The sequence below is a fragment of the Ranitomeya imitator genome, chromosome 2 (genome assembly GCF_032444005.1).
Source record: "Ranitomeya imitator isolate aRanImi1 chromosome 2, aRanImi1.pri, whole genome shotgun sequence".
In the NCBI taxonomy this organism is placed as follows: domain Eukaryota; kingdom Metazoa; phylum Chordata; class Amphibia; order Anura; family Dendrobatidae; genus Ranitomeya; species Ranitomeya imitator.
In genome coordinates, this window is record NC_091283.1 from 746,607,813 (window position 1) to 746,629,832 (window position 22,020).

General features: G+C 43.0%; 1 protein-coding gene across 1 annotated transcript in view; it reads left to right on the plus strand.

Annotated features, from left to right (window-relative positions):
• NDST2 (N-deacetylase and N-sulfotransferase 2) overlaps positions 1 to 22,020 on the plus strand; it is a 219,272-nt gene that overhangs the window by 145,842 nt on the left and 51,410 nt on the right. Inside the window, exon 3 of the mRNA XM_069753273.1 lies at positions 18,411 to 18,498. Within this exon, the coding sequence (XP_069609374.1) occupies positions 18,411 to 18,498 (88 nt within the window). The remainder of the gene's footprint in view (positions 1 to 18,410; positions 18,499 to 22,020) is intronic.

Sequence of the window (22,020 nt, forward strand, 5' to 3'; positions counted from 1 at the left end):
GCGCCCAGGGAGAAGACGGCCGGACGGACACCGGGAGGCCGGGTAAGTATAAGGGGGGGAGATTAGGGCACGGGGGGGGGGGCATCGGAGCACGGGGGGGTGACATCGGAGCATGGGGGAGGGGCATCGGAGCATGGGGGGGTGGGATCGGGGCAGCCACACTCCAACCACGCACTTCCGCCGCTTCCCCGCACTTCCTGCTGCAGCGGTTCTGCACCACGAACCGCAATAAAACCCGCAGATCTATTTTTGATCTGCGGGTTTTACTGCGGGTTTGACCTCACAATGGAGGTCTATGGGTGCAGAACCGCTGCTGTTTTACAAAAAGTGACATGGTACTTCTTTTTTACCGCAGCTAATCGGTGCGGTTTTTTTTTTTTCAATTCAGGACCATGTGCACAGTGGGTCCTGTTTTCCATAGGGTACAGTGTACTGTACCCTGCATGGAAAACAGCCGCGGAACCGCAGCGGCAAAACCGCTGCGTTTCCGCGGTAAAAAACGCACTGTGTGAACATGGCCTAAAAGTTTTTAGCAGCAATGTCTAATTTTTTTCCAACAAATTTACAAAACCTGTTTCCTTAGGGGTCTATTCAGATTTCGGTGGATCTGAAGGGGGGTCTATATATTGGAAAGTCCCCAAAAGTGATACCATTTTAAAAACCGCACCCCTCAAATTCTTAAATGATCTGGAAATGTTTTAACCCTTCACATGCTGCACAGGAATTAATGCAAAGTGGAATGGAGAAAAAAAAAGTAAAGTTAAATGCTACCTCTAAGATGTTGCTTTAACCCCAATTTTTTCACTTTTGCAAGCGGCAATACCAATAAGTGGATCACACAGTTTTTTTTTACCCACTTTTTCCAAGTGCAGCGTCTCTCCACGTGTAGTCAAAAAGTTCTGTTTGGAGAATCGGCCGGGCTCGGAAGGGAAGGAGCAGCGTTTGAGTTTTGGAACACAAATTGGCTGAAGTAGATTGCGGGCAACATTTCACATTTGCAAGGCCCTTAAAGTACCTAAAAAAACGGAAAACTCAACACAAGAGACCCATTTTGGAAACTACACCCCTCATGGATTTTATCCTGGAGTACAGTGAGAATTTTGAACACTAATGATGACATATTCAGTATGAAGGCCTAATGTTGAGTGCAAGTGCTCGCTACCCGGTACCCGGGGAGTCCCTGCCCCGCATGTTTCACGCCTATTACACACACAAAAAAGTGGGGGATTGCCAGTGTATTGCAGGCAGTCCCTAACATTTTTTTGGGGTGTCTAACAGCCGAGAGACATGCATGGCGGGTACTGGAGCATGTCACCCAAGCACCTGCGATACTCGTGCAACACTAGTCGTTTTTTTTCTTTTTTAACTTTTGAAAAAACCCTAACGGCAAAGAATAGAAAAAATAATTATGAAATAAAAAAAATTAGTCTGAGGGGATGACAGAGGGATGATTTACTGTGATGGGGTCGATCACAGTGATCAGAAGTCTGGAATTAAAAGGAAAATTCCCTGCTGTTGCCGGGTGCCGGCCAGCAGATCTCGGCGGGCGCACTGCTCATGCACCCGCCATTTTATTTAAATGAAGAGAAGGTGGAGGGTCGGGGAATGGAGTAGGAGGGCTCGGGGATGACTAAGATACACGGGGTGGGCTTGGGTAATGATTTTTATAGCTGACTGCCCCTGGAGTGATCGAGGACTGGAAAAACTGGTCCTGATCGTGTTCTCCGGGATCTCCGCTGCCCCTGTGGTGAGACCTTGGAGATATTCGAACTCTAGGGAGCGCTTATATACCGTACTTATTCCCAATGGCCGTTTCAAAACGGCGATTAGGTAATAAGGCTCCTTAGCAATTGCCGTTTTAATGTGTATCTGTGTTCGTTAAGGGGTTAAGATGAGTGAGGCATATAAACAGTGATCCCGTTTGTACTTGGGTCCTCCAACCTAGAGATATGGGAGAGGGTATTCTTAAAGGGAACCTGTCACCCCAAAAATCGAAGATGAGCTGCGGCCACCGGCATCAAGGGCTTATCTACAGAATTCTGTAATGCTGTAGATAAGCCCCCGATGTAACCTGAAAGGTAAGAAAAACAGGTTATATTATACTCACCCAGGGATGGTCCTGCTGCGGTCCGGGTCCGATGGGCATCGCGGTCCGGGGCCTCCTATCTTCTTACGATGACGACCTCTTCTTGTCCTCACACTGCAGCTCCGGCGCAGGCGTACTTTGTCTGTCCTGTTGAGGGCAGAGCAAAGTGCTGCAGTGCGCAGGCTGGACCTCTCTGACCCTTCCCGGCGCCTGCGCACTGCAGTACTTTGCTCTGCCCTCAACAGGACAAAGTACGCCTGTGCCAGAGCCGCGGCAGGAAGACCAGAAGAGGACGTCATTGTAAGAAGATGGGAGGCCCCGGACCGCGGCGGGACCTCCCCTGGGTGAGTATAATCTAACCTCTTTTTCTCATCTTTCAGGATGCATCGGGGGCTTAAACCCCTGATGCCCGTGGCCACAGCTCATCTTCGATTTTTGGGGTCACAGGTTCCCTTTAAATTGTGCTGCTGATCACATTGGTAATTGTGTGTCCCGATCCCAAACTAAAGTGGCTTTATTTAGGGATCAATAGATTTGTGTTGAACTCTACAAAATGTATACAGGCTTTTAGGTTTTCCATTAATTTAAAGAGAATCTGTAAACAGGTCTTTGCTGTAATCTGAGAGCACTATCATGTAGTGGAAGAGACCCTATTGCAGTGATGAGTCACTTGCTGGGCTGTGTTTTGCTGTTTATTAGCATGACGTTATCAGTACCGGACAAGCCTCCTCTTGCCTCCTAGTCCAACCTCGCCCCCCAGCACTGATTGGCAGCTCTCGGTCACCATGTAATGTGCACAGGAAGCTGCGGTGAGGGCGGGTTATACCAGCTCAATACCTCGGCTCTGCTAGGACTGCGGTAGAAAGAACTGGGAATCTCATGTCTGCAGCACCCAGTAAACAAAGCGGTCCGATTACATGGCAACTGACAGATTCAATCCGACTGGATTTAATGGCACTATATACCGTAAGTGAATAAAATAAATAAATAGAAGTGTGTGTTTTGAAAAGTAAGATTTGAATCAACATCTCACTAAAAGCAACAAGAATTTCCAAAATTTTGATAAAACAGAGTTTCATGAAACGTGGTGTGTTTTTTTTGTTTGTTTGTTTTTTTATTTTTTTTTTTAACCCAGAAGTTAAAGTTTGGGTTGCTGGTTATGGCTATGGGCAGCCAACTCGTCTAAGGAGTCAGGGGGTCAGCTTATCCCATATTCTCCTAACAAGTAGAGATTCAATTATTGAGCCCCCCATCAATCCTCCATTCATTGAATACATGTCCGTTGTAACAAGTACATACAGTGCCTACAAGTAGTATTCAACCCCCTGCAGATTTAGCAGGTTTAATAAGATGCAAATAAGTTAGAGCCTTCAAACAAGAGCAGGATTTATTAACAGATGCATAAATCTTACAAACCAAAAAGTTTTGTTGCTCAGTTAAATTTTTATAAATTTTAAACATAAAAGTGTGGGTCAATTATTATTCAACCCCTAGGTTTACTATTTTGTGGAATAACCTTTGTTTGCAATTACAGCTAATAATCGTGTTTTATAAGACCTGATCAGGCCGGCACAGGTCTCTGGAGTTATCTTGGCCCACTCCTCCATGCAGATCTTCTCCAAGTTATCTAGGTTCTTTGGGTGTCTCATGTGGACTTTAATCTTGAGCTCCTTCCACAAGTTTTCAATTGGGTTAAGGTCAGGAGACTGACTAGGCCACTGCAACACCTTGATTTTTTGCCTCTTGAACCAGGCCTTGGTTTTCTTGGCTGTGTGCTTTGGGTCGTTGTCTTGTTGGAAGATGAAATGATGACCCATCTTAAGATCCTTGATGGAGGAGCGGAGGTTCTTGCCCAAAATCTCCAGGTAGGCCGTGCTATCCATCTTCCCATGGATGCGGACCAGATGGCCAGGCCCCTTGGCTGAGAAACAGCCCCACAGCATGATGCTGCCACCACCATGCTTGACTGTAGGGATGGTATTCTTGGGGTCGTATGCAGTGCCATCCAGTCTCCAAACGTCACGTGTGTGGTTGGCACCAAAGATCTCGATCTTGGTCTCATCAGACCAGAGAACCTTGAACCAGTCAGTCTCAGAGTCCTCCAAGTGATCATGAGCAAACTGTAGACGAGCCTTGACATGACGCTTTGAAAGTAAAGGAACCTTACGGGCTCGTCTGGAACGGAGACCATTGCGGTGGAGTACGTTACTTATGGTATTGACTGAAACCAATGTCCCCACTGCCATGAGATCTTCCCGGAGCTCCTTCCTTGTTGTCCTTGGGTTAGTCTTGACTCTTCGGACAAGCCTGGCCTCGGCACGGGAGGAAACTTTCAAAGGCTGTCCAGGCCGTGGAAGGCTAACAGTACTTCCATAAGCCTTCCACTTCCGGATGATGCTCCCAACAGTGGAGACAGGTAGGCCCAACTCCTTGGAAAGGGTTTTGTACCCCTTGCCAGCCTTGTGACCCTCCACGATCTTGTCTCTGATGGCCTTGGAATCCTCCTTTGTCTTTCCCATGTTGACCATGTATGAGTGCTGTTCACAAGTTTGGGGAGGGTCTTAAATAGTCAGAAAAGGCTGGAAAAAGAGATCATTAATCCAAACATGTGAAGCTCATTGTTCTTTGTGCCTGAACTACTTCTTAATACTTTAGGGGAACCAAACAGAATTCTGGTGGGTTGAGGGGTTGAATAATAAATGACCCTCTGAAAAGACTTTTCACAATTTAAAAAAAAAAAATAAACAAAGAAATAACATTCTTTTTTGCTGCAGTGCATTTCACACTTCCAGGCTGATCTACAGTCCAAATGTCACAATGCCAAGTTAATTCCAAATGTGTAAACCTGCTAAATCTGCAGGGGGTTGAATACTACTTGTAGGCACTGTATCCTTATGTACACTTTATAGATTTGCACTTCAGTTCTTCCCCCTTCTGGGGCGGGGGGCAGCTGCCATCAGAGTTCGGACTGCCATCTCTCCCATCCCATACACATAAACGTTTTGGCTTAAATTATTTAGTGATTAAAACACTTTTGGCCTTTTGATTTGAGACTTCAGTGACTGTTTTTATTCCATTACTTTTGTATAAGTTTACAAAGGAAAGTAGCCTGTACGTGGTGGGAGGAGTGGACACAGCGAGCGCTATCCTTGTCCTTGTTCAGATATTTTTCATGCCCGTCTATGTGAAAAATACATGCATTGCCCTGCTGCTTTGTCTCCACATGCCACATTTTGCTCTCTGCAGGAAAGGGTTTTTGCAACCCATTTTATACACTCGAGCTTCTAGATCAATGAGGCCCATTGAGAAATCTTTGATTTTTCACCTCTTTGCTTCTGAAAATAATAAGGCGCTGTGTTGGCTTTCTGCGTGCTTATGGCGAATTGAAAGGTGCCTCTTGTCTTCATGTACTTGAGCTTCTTTACTTAAATATACTTAGCAGAATCAAGATTTTTGGTGAAAAATGTACCATTTAAAGCTCCTTAAATGCTCTAATCCACAGTGCTGGAACTTGATTGCTGTATATGCCCTCCTTTTTATAAACCACTCAAATAAAAACACAACTTTTCATATATATTTTTTATTGCCACACCTAAAACACTTTAGGTATCAAAGTTAAGTCTTTAGCATAATTTCTCAGGTACTTCCCAATTACTTCAGTTCATTTCTCCAGCTTTATTTTTTGTCTCTACAATGCAGTTTATACTGTTTATTATACAACATTAGAATTTTTAGTTAATATCTGCTGCAGGCATCTGATTGCGAAACTCATGGCCCCTTTTGCTGAGCAATAATGCCAGCAGCATGGCAAACACCCGCTGCAGTCACGTGACGGCTGCATGTAAACAAAATCCAGACCTATGGATGGACCACATCGGATCACCGGGATGGGGGAAATGATTAGGTTGGTACTGTTTATTCCACAGCGCTTTACAGACATTAATCATCACTATCCCCATTGGGCTCACAATCTAAATTCCCTATCAGTATGTCTTTGGAGCGTGGGAAGAAACCCACGGAAATACAGGGAGAACATGCAAACTTCTTGCAGATGTTGTTTTTTGTGTGATTCGAACCCAGGACCCCAGCGCTGTTAGACTGCAGTGCCAACCACTGAGCCACCATTTATAAAACATACAGCTGTTTTACGCTTGATTGATTAATGTAGAGCCTCTTAATTATAGCAGAATTAGTTGATATGCTATTTCTGCATTGCTTGCCATGACGTTTGATACTTCCCTTCTCATTTGGATTCCTAAATACAGACCACTTTGCCCATGATGCCTGTTTTTTGTGGGATGTTGGAGTCTGATCACACTGTAATTTCTCTGCTCAGGTTTTTCTATTGGCAGCGGTGACAAATCATTGACATAGGATACAATGAAAAAATTAATTGTGCTAGTGGACAACCATTCTATTTGATGCAGCTTCTGCCTTTCTCATTTGTCTCCTGCTTGTGATAGGTTTTTCCTTGTCAGTCCTTAAGAATAATATCTGCAAATACATTTTAGTAAGCTTCCTAATCATGTCAGTGTTAAAACATGCCTATAGTGCACATGATGTTACTTTTTTCTACTGGTAAATAAACATGTCTACTCTTAAGGTGTTTTTGCTATTAAAAACACTCCTAATTTGACTGCGGAATCCATTAAAGGGGTATTCTCTCAAGTTGTCTCGTGAGCAGTTCAGAGTACTGCAATTGCCTTAGTTGTCTTACTTCCTGTCTTCTAGCATGGAAGGCTCTCCTCTTTAGTCACCGCTCTGATGAACAAAACTGTAGTATTAAGGCCATGTTCACACCATCCTTTTTTTCATGCGGAATCGCCGCGATTTTCCCGCTGCGGGTCCGCAGCTGTTTTCCATGCAGGGTACATTACAACGTACCCTATGGAAAACAGGAACTGCTGTGCCCACATTGCGGAAAATCGCGAAAAAAGCCGCGCTGAATAGCCGCGGTAAAAATGAAGTACCATGTCACTTCTTTTTGCGGAACTGCAGCGGTTCTGCACCCATAGACCTCCATTGTGAGGTCAAACCCGCAGTAAAACCCGCAGATGAAAAAAATATCTGCAGGTTTTCTGCGGTTTGTGGTGCAGAACCGCTGCAGTGTGGCTGCCACCCCGTGCCCCAATCCCACCCCCCCAATGCTCCGATGCCACCCCCCCGTGCTCCGACGCCCCCCCCCCCCGTGCCCTCATCTCCCCCCCTTATACTTACCCGGCCTCCCGATGTCCGTCCGGCCGTCTTCTCCCTGGGCGCCGCCATCTTGCAAAATGGCGGGCGCATGCGCAGTGCGCCCGCCGAATCTGCCGGCCGGCAGATTCGTTCCAAAGTGCATTTTGATCACTGAGATATAACCTATCTCAGTGATCAAAATAAAAAAAAAATAGTAAATGAACCCCCCCACTAAGGTTAGAATAGGGGTAGGGTTAGGGGTAGGGTTAGGGTATTTTCAGCCATTTTAACCCTAAAAAACTTCCTAGAAAACACAGACTCTGCATAGAAAACTGCATAAAAAAAACGCATCAAAAAACGCACCAAAAAAGCACCAAAAAAAGGACCTGCGTTTTCTGCCAAGAGCTGCGGTTTTTAGTCCTGAAAAAAAAGGAGGGAAATCAGGAACGTGTGAACATAGCCTCAGCACAAGTTCTGCTGTAACACTTTCAGCCGTCATTGGTTTATTCTGGAGTCTACACTGTTATCCCTGTATTTTCACATAGATACCACAGGGAATTTGAACAAGCGGGCACAACACAGAGAGCTGTGATTAGGATACCTTCTGTGAAAGCTGCCAGTGATTTATAATTGTATTTCTTCAGAAGATGAGAGAGGGAGGGATAGCAGCTAACTGCTGCATACAAACCAATGGGCTAGACAGCACTAACTGGGATGTTTAGATTTAACCTCTCTCCTGGAATGTAACTACTGTGCACTCGCCAGGCTCCATGGAAACTAGCTGTACACTATAAAAGATGAAAGCTGTTATTTCAGGAGAATAACAGAAGATAGGAGAAGCAAGGCAGTTTCAAATTTGCTTATTCTCATATATTGCTTTAATTAGACTGTAAAAGCTTGAGACCACGCCTCCTAAAGCAAAAAAAAAAATCAAAAACGAAAAATACACAAAATGCTTAACTTTTCAGGCTGAAAGAAAATCATAAAAACTGAGTATACCCTTAGGGCTTGTTTAAACATTGCATTTTTATGCCCATGTTTGGGCGGGAAAAAAGCAGTGTTTTAAAATAACGGCAAATATTTCCAAAAACGATTTTTTTTTTATCCATTTGGTTTGAAAAAACCCAGTATGTTGACTATTTCAGCATTTTTACTGCAGTTTTCTCCCCTTTTAGATAAGTGGCTTGGCAGCACATAAAATGCTTTGGAGATGCATAGATTTAGTGCTACAGTTTTCCATAAAAATATCAAAAAGACATATAAACATATACCGTAATGGTTTTCCAGTCATGTAAAGATCAGTAACCAATGGGTTGTACAAACATATACAACCAAAGTCAGAGTACAAAGTACACAGAAAAAAAACAACTCAAGTATTAAATGTAATTTTTTTTTTTAAGACATGAACCAGAGATTAGGTGGAACATGTAAGAGGATTCAAAAGGGGATAAAATCAAGGAGATAAAGGTGGGAGAGGGTTTTCACAAAGGTAAAGGGTAGCAAGGTAAATGGTTAAAATGTGTTTGTATTGTACGGTCCAGCCATCTGTACAATAGGGGGATTCATAGAACACTGCATGAAGCGGTCACCAGCCCGAATTTGTACTGTACAGATACAGAGGACTATTAAGTGCATGGAAGCTGTATAAACAGATGCTACAAGGGACCAGAGTTAGAAGTACATTTTGGAAGGTCAAAGCTGGAATTATTTAAGTGGGGTGAGGCAATGAGACAGTCTGAAGAAGTGCGTCTTTAGGCCTCGCTTAAAACTCTGGGTATTGGGAATTAATCAAATTGTCCTGGATAGTGCATTCCAGAGAAGTGGCGCAGCTCGCAAGAAGTTTAGGAGACTGAAGTTGGAAGTTCTTCTTTTAGTCACATATTTCTATGGTTACTGAAGTACAGTTATCAGCATTTCATGAGTTTTTACACTTTTATTGAAGTTCATATAAAGGCTCAAAATTTAAAGAGTTCACCCTTATTTTTTAAAACTTGTTCAGTTCTCACTGGCAGCTGGATATCCGCTACTGGGCAAAATCCTCACTGATTAGACAAGAAAGGACTGCGATCAGTGTTTGAAGTTCATCCCAATATTTTGTGTTTTTTATTTGCCCACCAGGTTTGTCAGGATTGACTACAAGTTCTCAATGAGATTAAGATCTGGGCAACTTCCAGGCCATGGATCCAAAATGTTAGTAGTTTCTTCACGGATCCACTTAACGTGATTGTGCTCCATCTTGGTTGAAAAATTATTGTTCATCACCAAATTGCTCCTGGATGGTTGTGAGAAATTGTTCTTGGAGTATGTTTTTAGATATTCATGGTAGTGATATTAGGTAAAATTGTGAGTGAGCCCACTCCTTTGCATGAAAAGCAACAACACACACGCATACACATTAAAGTCACATTCTCTGGATGCTTTACTGTTGGCATGACATAGGACTCATGGTAGCGCTCCCCTTTTCCCAAACAGTCTGATGGGGGCTTCTTCAGAGAAAATAATTTTACCACTGTCCTTGATGTTTTTCGATGAGATGAGTGGCTTCGTTGCTGCTTTTCCAGACACTAGGCCAGCCTCCAGAAGTCTACCTCTGCCTGCTGCCATTCTTGAGCAATCTATGCATTGATGATCCAGTAGCTGAATCCTCTTTAGGAGACGTACCTCACCCTTACTAGACTTTATTGGGAGCCCTGAAGCCTTCTTCACAGCAATGAAATCTCTCCCTGCGTTTCTTGATCCGATAAATAATTGCTGCTTGTAGGATTGCTGCTAAATCAGTGTACTTCCCTATAAAGCTCTTTTGATGCAAAGCAATAATGACCGGATGTGTTTCCTTGCAAGTAACTATGGTTAACTGAAGACAATAATTTCAAGCACCAGCCCCCTTTTAAAGTAATCACTCTACTTTTCTAATTTAATCTGTTTGACAGTTTTATCAGCTGCCTTGTCCTTGTTAATACTTTTCTCCTGAGCTAATGAGAACATCAATGAATAGATGTGAGTAGGTCATTTTTTTGGTAGAGCTGAAACTACGTGGAAATGGTATTTTTATGATTAAGGTAATTTTTATTTTGCAATCATCTGATTACTCTCCATATCAATCAGAAATTTATGCAATGTACAACCTGAAGCCGCAAACTTTGTGAAAACCACAATTTGTGACAATCTCTTAACTTATTCTCACAGCTATAAATCACTGCTCTTATAAAGGACAGAAAAAATGTTTAGATGTATAGTAGCACATGTGAAATAAAACAAAATTGGACAAAGATTGGTGAGGACAGGAGTCTTGAGAACTGCCAGCATGAATGAGGTCATCCTGTAGTTAACTACAGGAAGTCATAAGGTAGACTGGCCTCCTGTCTATGCCGGCTGGAGATCAAATGACCAAGGTGCCCATAACTAAAAGTACAAAATGTATGTATGCAACTAAGTTCAAATCAAACAATTTATTACATTAGAATATTGCTAGTGAGTAATCATTAAATGAACACGTCACCCCCAAAATCGAAGGTGAGCTAAGCCCACCAGCATCAGGGGCTTATCTACAGCATTCTTTAATGCTGTAGATAAGCCCCCGATGTATCCTAAAAGATGAGAAAAAGAGGTTATATTATACTCACCCAGGGACGTTCCCGCTGCGGTCCGGTCCGATGGGTGTTGCGTTCCGGTTCGGTGCCTCCTATCTTCATCAGATGGTGTCCTCTTGTCTTCACGCTCCGGCGCAGACATACTGATCTGCCCTGTTGAGGGCAGAACAAAGTACAGCAGTGCGCAGGTGCTGGGCCTCTCTGACCTTTCCGCAGCGTAAATACAAGAAGAGGACGTCATTGTAAGAAGATGGGAGGCCCCAGATCGGACCGCGACGCCAGTCGTACCGGGACCACCCCTGGGTGATTATAATCTAACCTCTTTATCTCGTCTTTTAGGATACATCGGGGGCTTATCTACAGCATTACAGAATCCTTTAGATAAGCCCCTGATGCTGGTGGGCTTAGCACACCTTCGATTTTGGGGGTGACAGTTTTCCTTTAAACATAAATATTTGGAGAATGGCACAAGTTTTGACATTTTAGCTACAAACCTATTCAAGATACAGCTATTCAATCTCCGCTTTAATTTTGAGGGTATTCAAATCTGAATTGGAGAAAGTTTAGAAGTTGCAGCTCTTTAATTTGTAGCTGCCTCTTTTTAAAGGGACCAAAAGAAATTGGACAATTATTTTAAAAGGTCTTTAATGGGCTCCATAGGCTATTCCTTCATTTATCCATCATCAGTTAAGCAGGTAAAAGGTCTGGAGCGGATTCCAGGTTTTGCATTTGCATTTGAAAGCAGTTTCTGTGAACCCACAACACGCCGTCAAAGGAGATCTCAATGGACGAGAAACAGACCATCATTAGACTGAAAAAAAGAAGAAATCCATCAGCGAGAGGGCAGAAATGATTTGACTACTCCTAACAACAACAACAACAGTTCACATTCCGCAAAAAGCGTACTGATGAAGACAACACTGGTGTCCACAGAAGTAAATCGTGGTGGATAATCACCGAATCTTCCCGTGGTGAAGAAAAATTCCTGTACAACATGAATCCAAGTGAAGAACACTCTCCAGGAAGTAGGTGTTTCAGTATCTGTCTACCATAAAGAGATTTCATGAGAGCAATTACAGAGGGTTCACCACAAGATGCAAACCATTTCTTCGCCTTAAAAATAGAAAGACCAGATCAAACTTTGGCAAAAAAGACATCTAAAGAAGACTCCCAGTTCTGGAAAAGCATTCTTTACCACAATGATGATAAGAAGAAAGTATGGGGAAGGCTTGAAACGACTCATAATTTAAAGCACACCACATCGCCTGTAAACATGGTGGAGGCAGTGTGATGACATGGACATGCATGGCTTCCAATGGCACTGGGTCACTAGTGTTTATCGATTATCTGACTGAATAGTGGGAGCAGTCGGATCAATTCTGAAGTGTACAGTGCGATACTTTCTGCTCAGATTCAACCAAATCTGTCAAGGTTGATTGGACGATGCTTCACGAGACAGATGGACAATGACCCAAAACGTGCTGTGAAAGCAACCCAGGAGGTTTTTTTTTTTTTAAAGGCAAAGAAGTGGAATATTCTACAAAGGCCGAGTCAGTCACCAGATCTCAACCACATCGAGCAGCACTTCACATGCCTAAGACAAAACCGAGGGCAGAAAGGGCCACAAACAAGCAACAACTGAAGTCAGCTGCAGTAAAGGCTGGGCAAAGCATCACAAAGGAGGAAACCCAACTTTTGTAGAAAAATGGTTGAAATTCCTAAAATGTTTCACAGGATGTTTTGTTCAACCCCTTTAACTAAACCTGAAAGTCTACACTTCAATTGCATCTTCATTTAATTTTACATAAAAGTGTAATGTAGACTGCAAATCACGAAGATTTGGTCACTGTCCAAAAATTTCTATACCTAACTGTATATGGAAGAAGGTAACAGTCTGACATATTCAGACTTTTTTTTTGCAAAAGCAAAGGTGCTGATGGTTTTTAGGCCTCATTGAGATGGTTTTTATTCAAAAAATGGCTTGCCGTGTCATCAGTGTTTTGGATGAAAGTTTCATCAGTGTTTGGTCCTTGTGTCAGGTTTCACCATCAGTGTCATCAGTGATTTTCATATATGGATAAATGCATTAAAAGCTTCTCCTATATATATTGATAATCGCAGACCGCACATGAAGCTTGATTTTCACAGATCAATTGATCTATTTTTTTTGTTTTTTCTGTTTTGTTTTTTTTGCCCAATGCTGGTGAAAAATGGACATGTCTGTGACTTATTGCTTGGGCACGCAGGTTGGAAAAAAAAAAAAGACTTGGGAAAGATGGAGGTCTGAATGAGGCCAACAGTGGTTAAAACATCGACCTCCTGTTTATAGGAACATTAAGGATTAGATCACCCTGGGCGTTTTTTAATGCAAATTTTCAGCTCCTTTTTTACAGTACCAGCAAAGCCTATGAGACTTCAGAAATCTCATGCACACAGCTTGTATTTTTTTTTTCAATCAGTATTTTCTGCTTTGATTGTTTTATTGGCCATAGAGCATATTACTACTTTCAGCATTTTTTTAACGTTTTTCACCCATTGAATTGAATGGAAAAAACGCACCAAAATCACCATAAAAAATGCCATAAAACCTGAATTTTTGGCGCACTTTTTTCCTGGCAAGCACTCAGGTATTGCTGCAGAGAAAAAACATATCAAAAGCGCCCAATGTGAACTTAGCCTAAAAGGGGGAAAAAGGTAAATATACATCTGACAAAAGATCCCTATTAAAATACACATGCTTGCTTGCTTAAGTGGCACAACGAAGGACATGGCTTTCGTATTAAAAGCCATTTTGGCTGACATGATTTGTATGTCTGGCCATAGATCAAGGCCAAACAATCATGGTAAAATAGAAGAATTATGTGGGGGACAATGTGGGGTGCCTTTATGTGGGGGGCTGTGCTCAAGAGTGAATAAGAAGTTGATGTAAGGCTCTTCAGTTAAGCGTGAAGACTGGTTACAACCTCAGCTGCTAAAATAACGTCATGTTTGGTTTATGACCCTTTAAAAAACAAAAAAAAAATATTTTGAGATCATGTTGTGGGTGTTTACATTCGATGGATAGTGGCGGGGCACCATGGATGGTAAGTGGGGAGGACTCGCTGGCAGCATGGGACACTTGTGCAGGCTATGTATGTGATATTACAGGGGCTGATGCAGTTGGTTTTGGCATCGGGATGTGTTTTTTTTTTTTTTTCTTCTTTTTTTTTTTGCCACAGACATGAAGGGAAGGAGAGTTTATTCTTCTTTCTGGCTGGAGCATTGCAAACTGCATTGCTCTGGTGACTTGTTGCTAAAAACGGTTTAGCTACCTCATAAGACATGACCTTAGCAGAAGGATTTCCTGAAAGATGTGTTTGATGTATGAAATCCTTTAATTGGGTTTGAACCAATATGAAGTCAGACTCATTCCAAAGGCATGTGCTTGTATATGTTGGATAACCTTTTTATAGGGTGCCCTGCCCCCTCCTCCTGCTTCCTACTTTAAGGGTTTTTTCTTTCCTCCGTTATGTCAGTGTTCAGCTATCCAGATATTTTGCCCGGTCTCTTCAGTGTTCTAATGGCCAAAGTGTGTATATGTATATACAGCACGGTGGCGCAGTGGTTAGCACTGCAGCCTTGCAGCGCTGGGGTCCTGGGTTCTAATCCCACCCAGGACAACATCTGCAAAGAGTTTGTATGTTCTCCCCGTGTTTGTGTGGGTTTCCTCCGGGCACTCTGGTTTCCTCCCACATTCCAAAGATAGGGAATCTAGATTGTGAGCCCCATCGGGGACAGTGATGATAATGTGTGCAAAACTGTAAAGCGCTGCGGAATATGTTAGCGCTATATAAAAAAATAAAGAAAAAAATAAAGATTATATATATTATAAAATTAGATGGTGGCCCGATTCTAACGCATTGGATATTCTAAAATATGTATGTATGTAGCAGCCACATAGTATATAGCACAGGCCACGACATATTCATGAATAACCGATGCGTTAATACAGGCAACGCAATATATAACACAGCCCAAACAGTATATAACGCAGCCCACGCAGTATATAACATTGCCCACATAGTATATAACACTGCCCACGTAATACATAGCAGCCATGTAGTATATAACGCAGCCCACGCAGTATGTAACACAGCCCACCTAGTATATAGCAATGTGGGCACTATATGCGTGGTTAAAAAAGACTTAAAATAAAAAATAAACATATACTCACCTTCCGTAGGCCCCTTGTAGTCCTGGCACCTGTGTGCGGTTCATTCGGCAGCTTCCGGTCCCAGGGTTGTATAAGCGCAGGACCTGTGATGACGTCGCGGTCACATGACCGTGACGTCATGGAAGGTCCTTCTCGCATAGCATCCTTAGCACCGGAACCTGCCGCCTGCACTGCCGAGGATAGCGCCACGCGTATGCAGCATCAATAGTAAAAAGATCTAATGTTACAAATAATAATAATAATAATTAAAAAAACAACGTTATTCTCACCCTCCGATGTCGTGTCCTGTCCGCCGGCAGGTTCCGGTGCTAAGGATGCTATGGGAGAAGGACCTGCCATGACACTCTTGGCACTCCTAGATCTCTAGCTACAGCAATCACAGAATCCCCCTTCTCGAGCAGAGTCAAGGCACGGGATTTCTCTTCCATTTTAAGCTTCTTTCGACCCATTGTGGGAGATGATAAAAAACTGAGGGAGATAATAAAAGACTGCCTAATGGAAAAACTGGCTGAGCTGCACATAACAACGAATCAGAGTGCAGCTTTCGCTTTACCAGAGAAGTGAAAACTAAGCGTTGATTGGTTGATATTTGCAACAAAGCCAGCTTTAATATTAGACAGTTTTTTATTATCTCCCCCATTGTGTACACTTGTAAAAAGTGAAATTATGATGTGGATTTTATATGTAAAGTTTTTTTTTTTGCTGCCCAAGTGTAAAGATTTTTTTTGCCGGCACTGTACCCTTAAAAAAGCAGCTAATGCAAGTCCAGACTCTAAATGGTCCGCCATGGGTTTCTCCTGATTAAAGTCTGAGGCTTTCTCACAACATAATGATCATGCTCTTATGTACATCCAGATGTGTTACTATGATGTGCTGCAGATTTGTGGTTCGGGATCTGTGCTGTAAATGTGCAGCAACTCCTCCATGTCTGGACCTTCAGCCTTTAGTGGATTGTTGGGGATCAAGATGGTGGAGAATACCCCGATATAATATAAGAACTACCTGGCTGCAGCCGAGCAAAGATTGAGCAGGAATTTAACAGGCTACTAATGCTTCTTTTTAGTATTTGACTCTACCCCCTCCCCTGCCGACTGACAAGTTGGTTGTTACTCAGTGACCTTTGTCGCTCAACACTGAAACCGCATGTCCCCTTGTGATATCACTTCTGATTATTTCCTAAGGTCTCGCATTGCAACCTGAGACGGTCACAAATATTTCCAAGCAAGTTGGATTTTTCATTGCGAGGGTCTCGCTTGCCATAGACTTCAATGCAATTCTCAAGTGACGTGCAACTTCTCACAATTTAGCGTTTTTTCTTTTACCGCAAAATTGCAGCTGTACAGTAGTCGCACATCTCAGGGTTTCACATATATTATTGTTGCTCGACTTTGACGATAATTCCTGTTGCTTGACAAGTCGCCCTCACCTAAAAGCGGTATTATATGGCTTGAAGCCAGTGTTCTGCATCTTGAATCCCCCCATTATCCCGGAGCACTATTGTGCGGATGCAGTAACCGATTATAAGGTGTATGGCTTAGGTACATAACGGCTATCACATTTACTGTGGTTTGAGCATTTGTCTGATGAATACAATTTTGCTACTCGGCAAAAAAATATTTTCATTCCGGATCTGATACCTGAATGTGTTCTCATTTCCAGAAATGCTGTAGTATTGTCAGAGTGGCTTTGTAAGCTCTAATTGCTTGCGATTTTCATTCTCTGGGAACTGCATTATCATTTTATTAACCTTGTTCTGTCAGAAAAGCATTTAAAGCGCTGCCGTTTTATGGTCTCATTTGCACTTTGGAGATTCAATTTAACTTGGTAAAGTTTGTTGCGAACACCTCCATCTGTTGTCTTACGTTCAGTGAGATCAAATTGTGTTTTTTTTCTTTTTTTCTTTTTTGCTCTCTTACACCACTACAATAATAATAAAAGAAATAATGTGTATGTGTGTAATAATATATATACGGTATATTAAATGCACACTCTGTGCTCAGGCCGTGATGTAGGAAGTGTTAATCTGTCCTAAATGTGCATCGGCACTTCTGGTACAGAGGGTTAATTAATTTGATGATTAATCCTGGATACAGAGTATGCGTTTAAGCCAAATTTATCACAGAGGCTCCTGATATATGATGAATTGGGCACATTTTAGACCTTTTTCTACAACTTTACACCTCCTTTTGGTTGAATCAGTTTACACAGTTATGTTGCCATAACATTTTGGCGTATTTTGCCACATTGTGAACCATACTGTTCCCAATAAGCCTCTCCCACTTGTTGAGTGAACTGCAAAAAAGTGACTAAAACATGAAAAAAAAAAAAAAGTGGCACAAAACATGGCGTTATTGGTCCATCTACACAGGACCTATGTGTTGTCTCTGAATGGGATTATTCTTGGTGAACGTCCATGTTTGCATTTGTACAGGTAGCATTTTTTACCCCTGTCATTGACCCTAGTGGGGTACGCCTGTACTTGCTTACAGTGGGCAGATTAGACTGAGATCTCCCCTAATAAAGTTGTGTGTTGCCCATATAGCTATTCTTTCTGGGTGTATGATTTGTGATGCTGCTTGGTTTTTTTTTTTTTTTTGCTTCTAGACGTTATCAAATTAAAGAGAAACCAGTTTTTGCCACCTAATCTTAGGGCTCCATAATGTAGAGACAGTGACACTGATTCCATTGATGTCACTTTCTGGGCTGCTTGCTGTAGTTTTGATAAATTCACTGTGGTATCAGCAGATTATCATTAGAGGACTAGTGACCATGCTGACAGGTAGTCAAGTATATTCATGAGCTCTGTATAACCCCGCCTCCACCACTGATTGGCAGCTGTGCACACAGAGCTGCCAATCAGGGGTGTGGGCGGGGTTATACAGGGCTCAGCATTGGAGAACTGCTAGATCTGCAGCAAATAAGTGCTTTTATTAAAATGGCATCAAGCTGCCCAGTAAGTGACACATGGTTGGAATCCTGCTACTCTCAGATGGTGTACAAGAAACCTGGTGATAGCCCCTTTTAAATCTAGTTTGCTAGAAGTATAAAACATATCGCTCTGGGACACATAGTGTGATATTTAGGGGGAAAAAAAACACATTAACCAACATTTTCTACCTGTGGAAGGAATATGAGAAGGATGCAAAATATATGTACGGGAAAGTAGAGTTTCTGTTAGCACATTCCTTAATCAGAGCCCTCGCCCCCTTCCCATGGCAGGTTCTCCTCCTCAGCTGTAATGCCATCTTTGCTGGTTGATTGAAGTGTCAGAATGTGATGAATCGTCCGTCTGGCCGATGTCTTGGCGCTCCTTGGTAATGCTGACTTGTATTTCTCTTCATTCCAGGCTTTGCTGAACACTCAGAGCAAGCTACGAACGCTGGTACCGAATTTCACTTTTAACTTGGGTTTTTCTGGGAAGTTCTACCATACAGGTACGGTGACGTCTCCGCAGCTTTCATTACAGCCGCCTGTCATTGTAGTGGGGGGGAGTTTATAAGTAGTAAAACTAGCTTTAATTAATTAATAAACTTTGTGCTTTTCCAAGTGAGAGCAGTATGAGAACATTCCGAGCCATCACAATGTCTGCTGTTCCCTTCCTTCATCCACGTGATAACCTATAGGGACTGCTTCATAACGTGTATGCTCTCCTATAGGTATCAGGACTTCCCAGGCCTCCTGAGAGAAATCACAAATCGCATTACTTCAGACCGTATATAGGGACTTTTATACAAAAAATTAATGTTGTTGATTCAATAAAAGGGATATCCTGAAAGAAATGTATTGCCTAGATTTGTTTTCTACAAATTAAAACCAGATGTTTTTCCTGATCTGTTTTTAGCCTAGATATATTTTTTATTCCATTTTCTTTTCTTGGTATTGAGGATTGTCCTCTTGCCTGAGGTTCTGTTACCAGCATACACAGATATGCTTTAGGCTGTGTGCACACGTAGCGTTTTTATCGCGGTTTTCCCGCGGTTTTTCGCTATAAAAACGCTATAAAACCGCGAAAAAAACGCTAAGATTAAGCATCCTATCAATTGTAATGGAAACCGCAAATTATGTGCACATACTGAGTATTTTTCCGCAGCGGAAAAGATTCGCGGTAAAATACGCAGCATGTTCATTAATTTGCAGAATCGCGGCGATTCCGTGCCCATAGACTTGTATTGTACCGCTTGAATTCCGCAAATCTATAAAAAATTTGCGGAATTCAAGCAGATTTGCGGAGGTACACAGTGCGGCCGACCGGAAGTCACATGGCCATCCCATCATGCCAGGAGCATCCCATAATCCAGGAAGACAATATTCGTCTTCCTGGATGATGGCTGCCAGCATGGACTGGTATGACCGGATGGCGCTGGATGTGCCTTTCATGATTAGTGTGGTAAGCGTCTATGTTTGTGTTCGTGTGTGTGGTGTATATGGTGTATGTGTGTTGTCAGACATAGGCCGATGAGACTACTACTACTCCCATCGGCCTATGTCTATTCCCTATAGTAGCAGCAGGATCAGCTCGATGGGAGCAGTATTTCCCATCGAACTGTTCCTGCGTGCAAAAAAACACTTTTTTTTATATCCACGATGACCCCCCCCCCCTCCCTATAAAGTTTCATTGGTGGCCAGTGGCCCGTATAAACCCCCCCTCCCTATAAAGTTTCATTGGTGGCCAGTGGCCCGTATTAACCCCCCCCCCTATAAAGTTTCATTGGTGGCCAGTGGCCCGTATTAACCCCCCCCCCCCTATAAAGTTTCATTGGTGGCCAGTGGCCCGTATTAACCCCCCCTCCCTATAAAGTTTCATTGGTGGCCAGTGGCCCGTATTAACCCCCCACCTCCCTATAAAGTTTCATTGGTGGCCAGTGGCCCGTATTAACCCCCCACCTCCCTATAAAGTTTCATTGGTGGCCCGTATTAACCCCCCACCTCCCTATAAAGTTTCATTGGTGGCCAGTGGCCCGTATTAACCCCCCACCTCCCTATAAAGTTTCATTGGTGGCCAGTGGCCCTTATTAACCCCCCCCTCCCTATAAAGTTTCATTGGTGGCCAGTGGCCCGTATTAAACCCCCCCACCCCACCCCCACACCCCTATAAACTTTCATTGGTGACCAGTGGTTACCTGTGAAAATAAAATATACTTACCTGTCCCCGCCGATCGCCACCTCAAATAAATAAAAAAATAAAAAACCCATACTCACCTATACGCCCAATTCCACGAATCCCTCGTCAGAAAAAATATTAAAAAAACAAACCACAACATATACCTACCCTCCGCAGCATCCAAATAAACGAGTGTCCCACGATGATCTACAGTTTAGAGCAGCCACATAACATGCGGCTGCTCTAAACCGCGGCCGCCGATACAATGAACGGGATCGTAAAGCGATCCCGTTCATTGTATACCGAGTTCTCCCGAAGGCAGCTCGCGCTGTTCGGGGGGACTCGTTCTTTGATCACTGCGGCTGCGCGGACTCACCGGCTGACCGGAGATGAACTTATCAGTCCATCTCCGGTCAGCCAGAATAGTTAACCCTTTTCTGTAAAATAAAAAAATTGTCAAAAACCTGTTGTGATCATTTAATTAAAATACTTTTTCCAGACTGTGTGTTTTTTTTTTTAACCCTTTACTAAAATTGGATTCAGCCACATGGGCCATAGACTACAATGGTCTGGAGGTTCCTTGAATGACTGCAAGTAGAAACTGCGGAGAGTTGAAACATAAAGTATGAAAACGTTTGCATTATGGCATCATAAATAGTGGCTAGCCCTTACATAGTGGCTTGTCCACTCTCCCAGCATATCTGTTTCAGTAAATTGTGTATTTTGTGTAATTAGTGTGTAACTAAATTTGGAGGCTATCTTTAGATTTTGTACTCCCTAAAATATGATGCTGATCGGTGAGGACTCGAGTCCGGAGACCGCCACAGATCACTCAAACTCCTGTTCAGAATCGGGCTCCTCCTGCCTGAGTGCACACAGACCGGTGTGCAGACCCCATAGACGTGCACTTAGGCAGGAGCTCAGCAGTTCTGGCTCCTGAGCTCCATCATCCTGAACAGTATTTTTTTTTTAGCTATCTTTTTCCTCTCAGGTCCTGGTTCCGACCACTTCTTCCGATCTGCAGGGCAACTGGGGGTTTACAATATATGTAAAAAAGAATCCAAAGTTTAGTTACTTTCAACTCTTTTCTTAGAATTGTGCATTTTGTTGTTCCTTCTTGAAAATGTAGGAATAAATTGATAACTGGGCTTAGTATTCCTCCCTCAATTGGGCATGCCCCACATGCTGTAAGGGTAGGTTCCCACAATGTGATGCTGACAAGTGGACGGGAGGGTTGTGAAAAAGTGTTAGCTTGTACCAATCTTCTCATAGTCTTACCCCTGCTTAACGTGGGCAGCCCGGCAATGTGGGCATGTAATCTATTTACAAGTATTTGTAAGCTAGAGCTCACAAATACCACCGTCTGACACTAGGGTATGTCGCTAACAGTGTCCAAAGATCGGAGTGGGGTCAAAACTGGTTGGCAAAGCCTTAGGGTACCGTCACACAGTGCAATTTTGATCGCTACGACGGCACGATTCGTGACGTTCGAGCGATATAGTTACGATATCGCAGTGTCTGACACGCTCCTGCGATCAGGGACCCCGCTGAGAATCGTACGTCGTAGCAGATCTTTTGAAACTTTCTTTCGTCGTCTAGTGTCCCGCTGTGGCGGCATGATCGCATGGTGTAACATATATCGTATACGATGGGCGCATAGTAACCAACGGCTTCTACATCGCACATGCGTCATGAAATTATCGCTCCAGCGTCGTAGATTGCAAAGTGTGACAGCAGTCTACGACGCTGGAGCGATATTGTTACGATGCTGGAGCGTCACGGATCGTACCGTTGTAGCGATGAAAATTGCACTGTGTGACGGTACCCTAACACGGATTACCACAGATGTGCATTA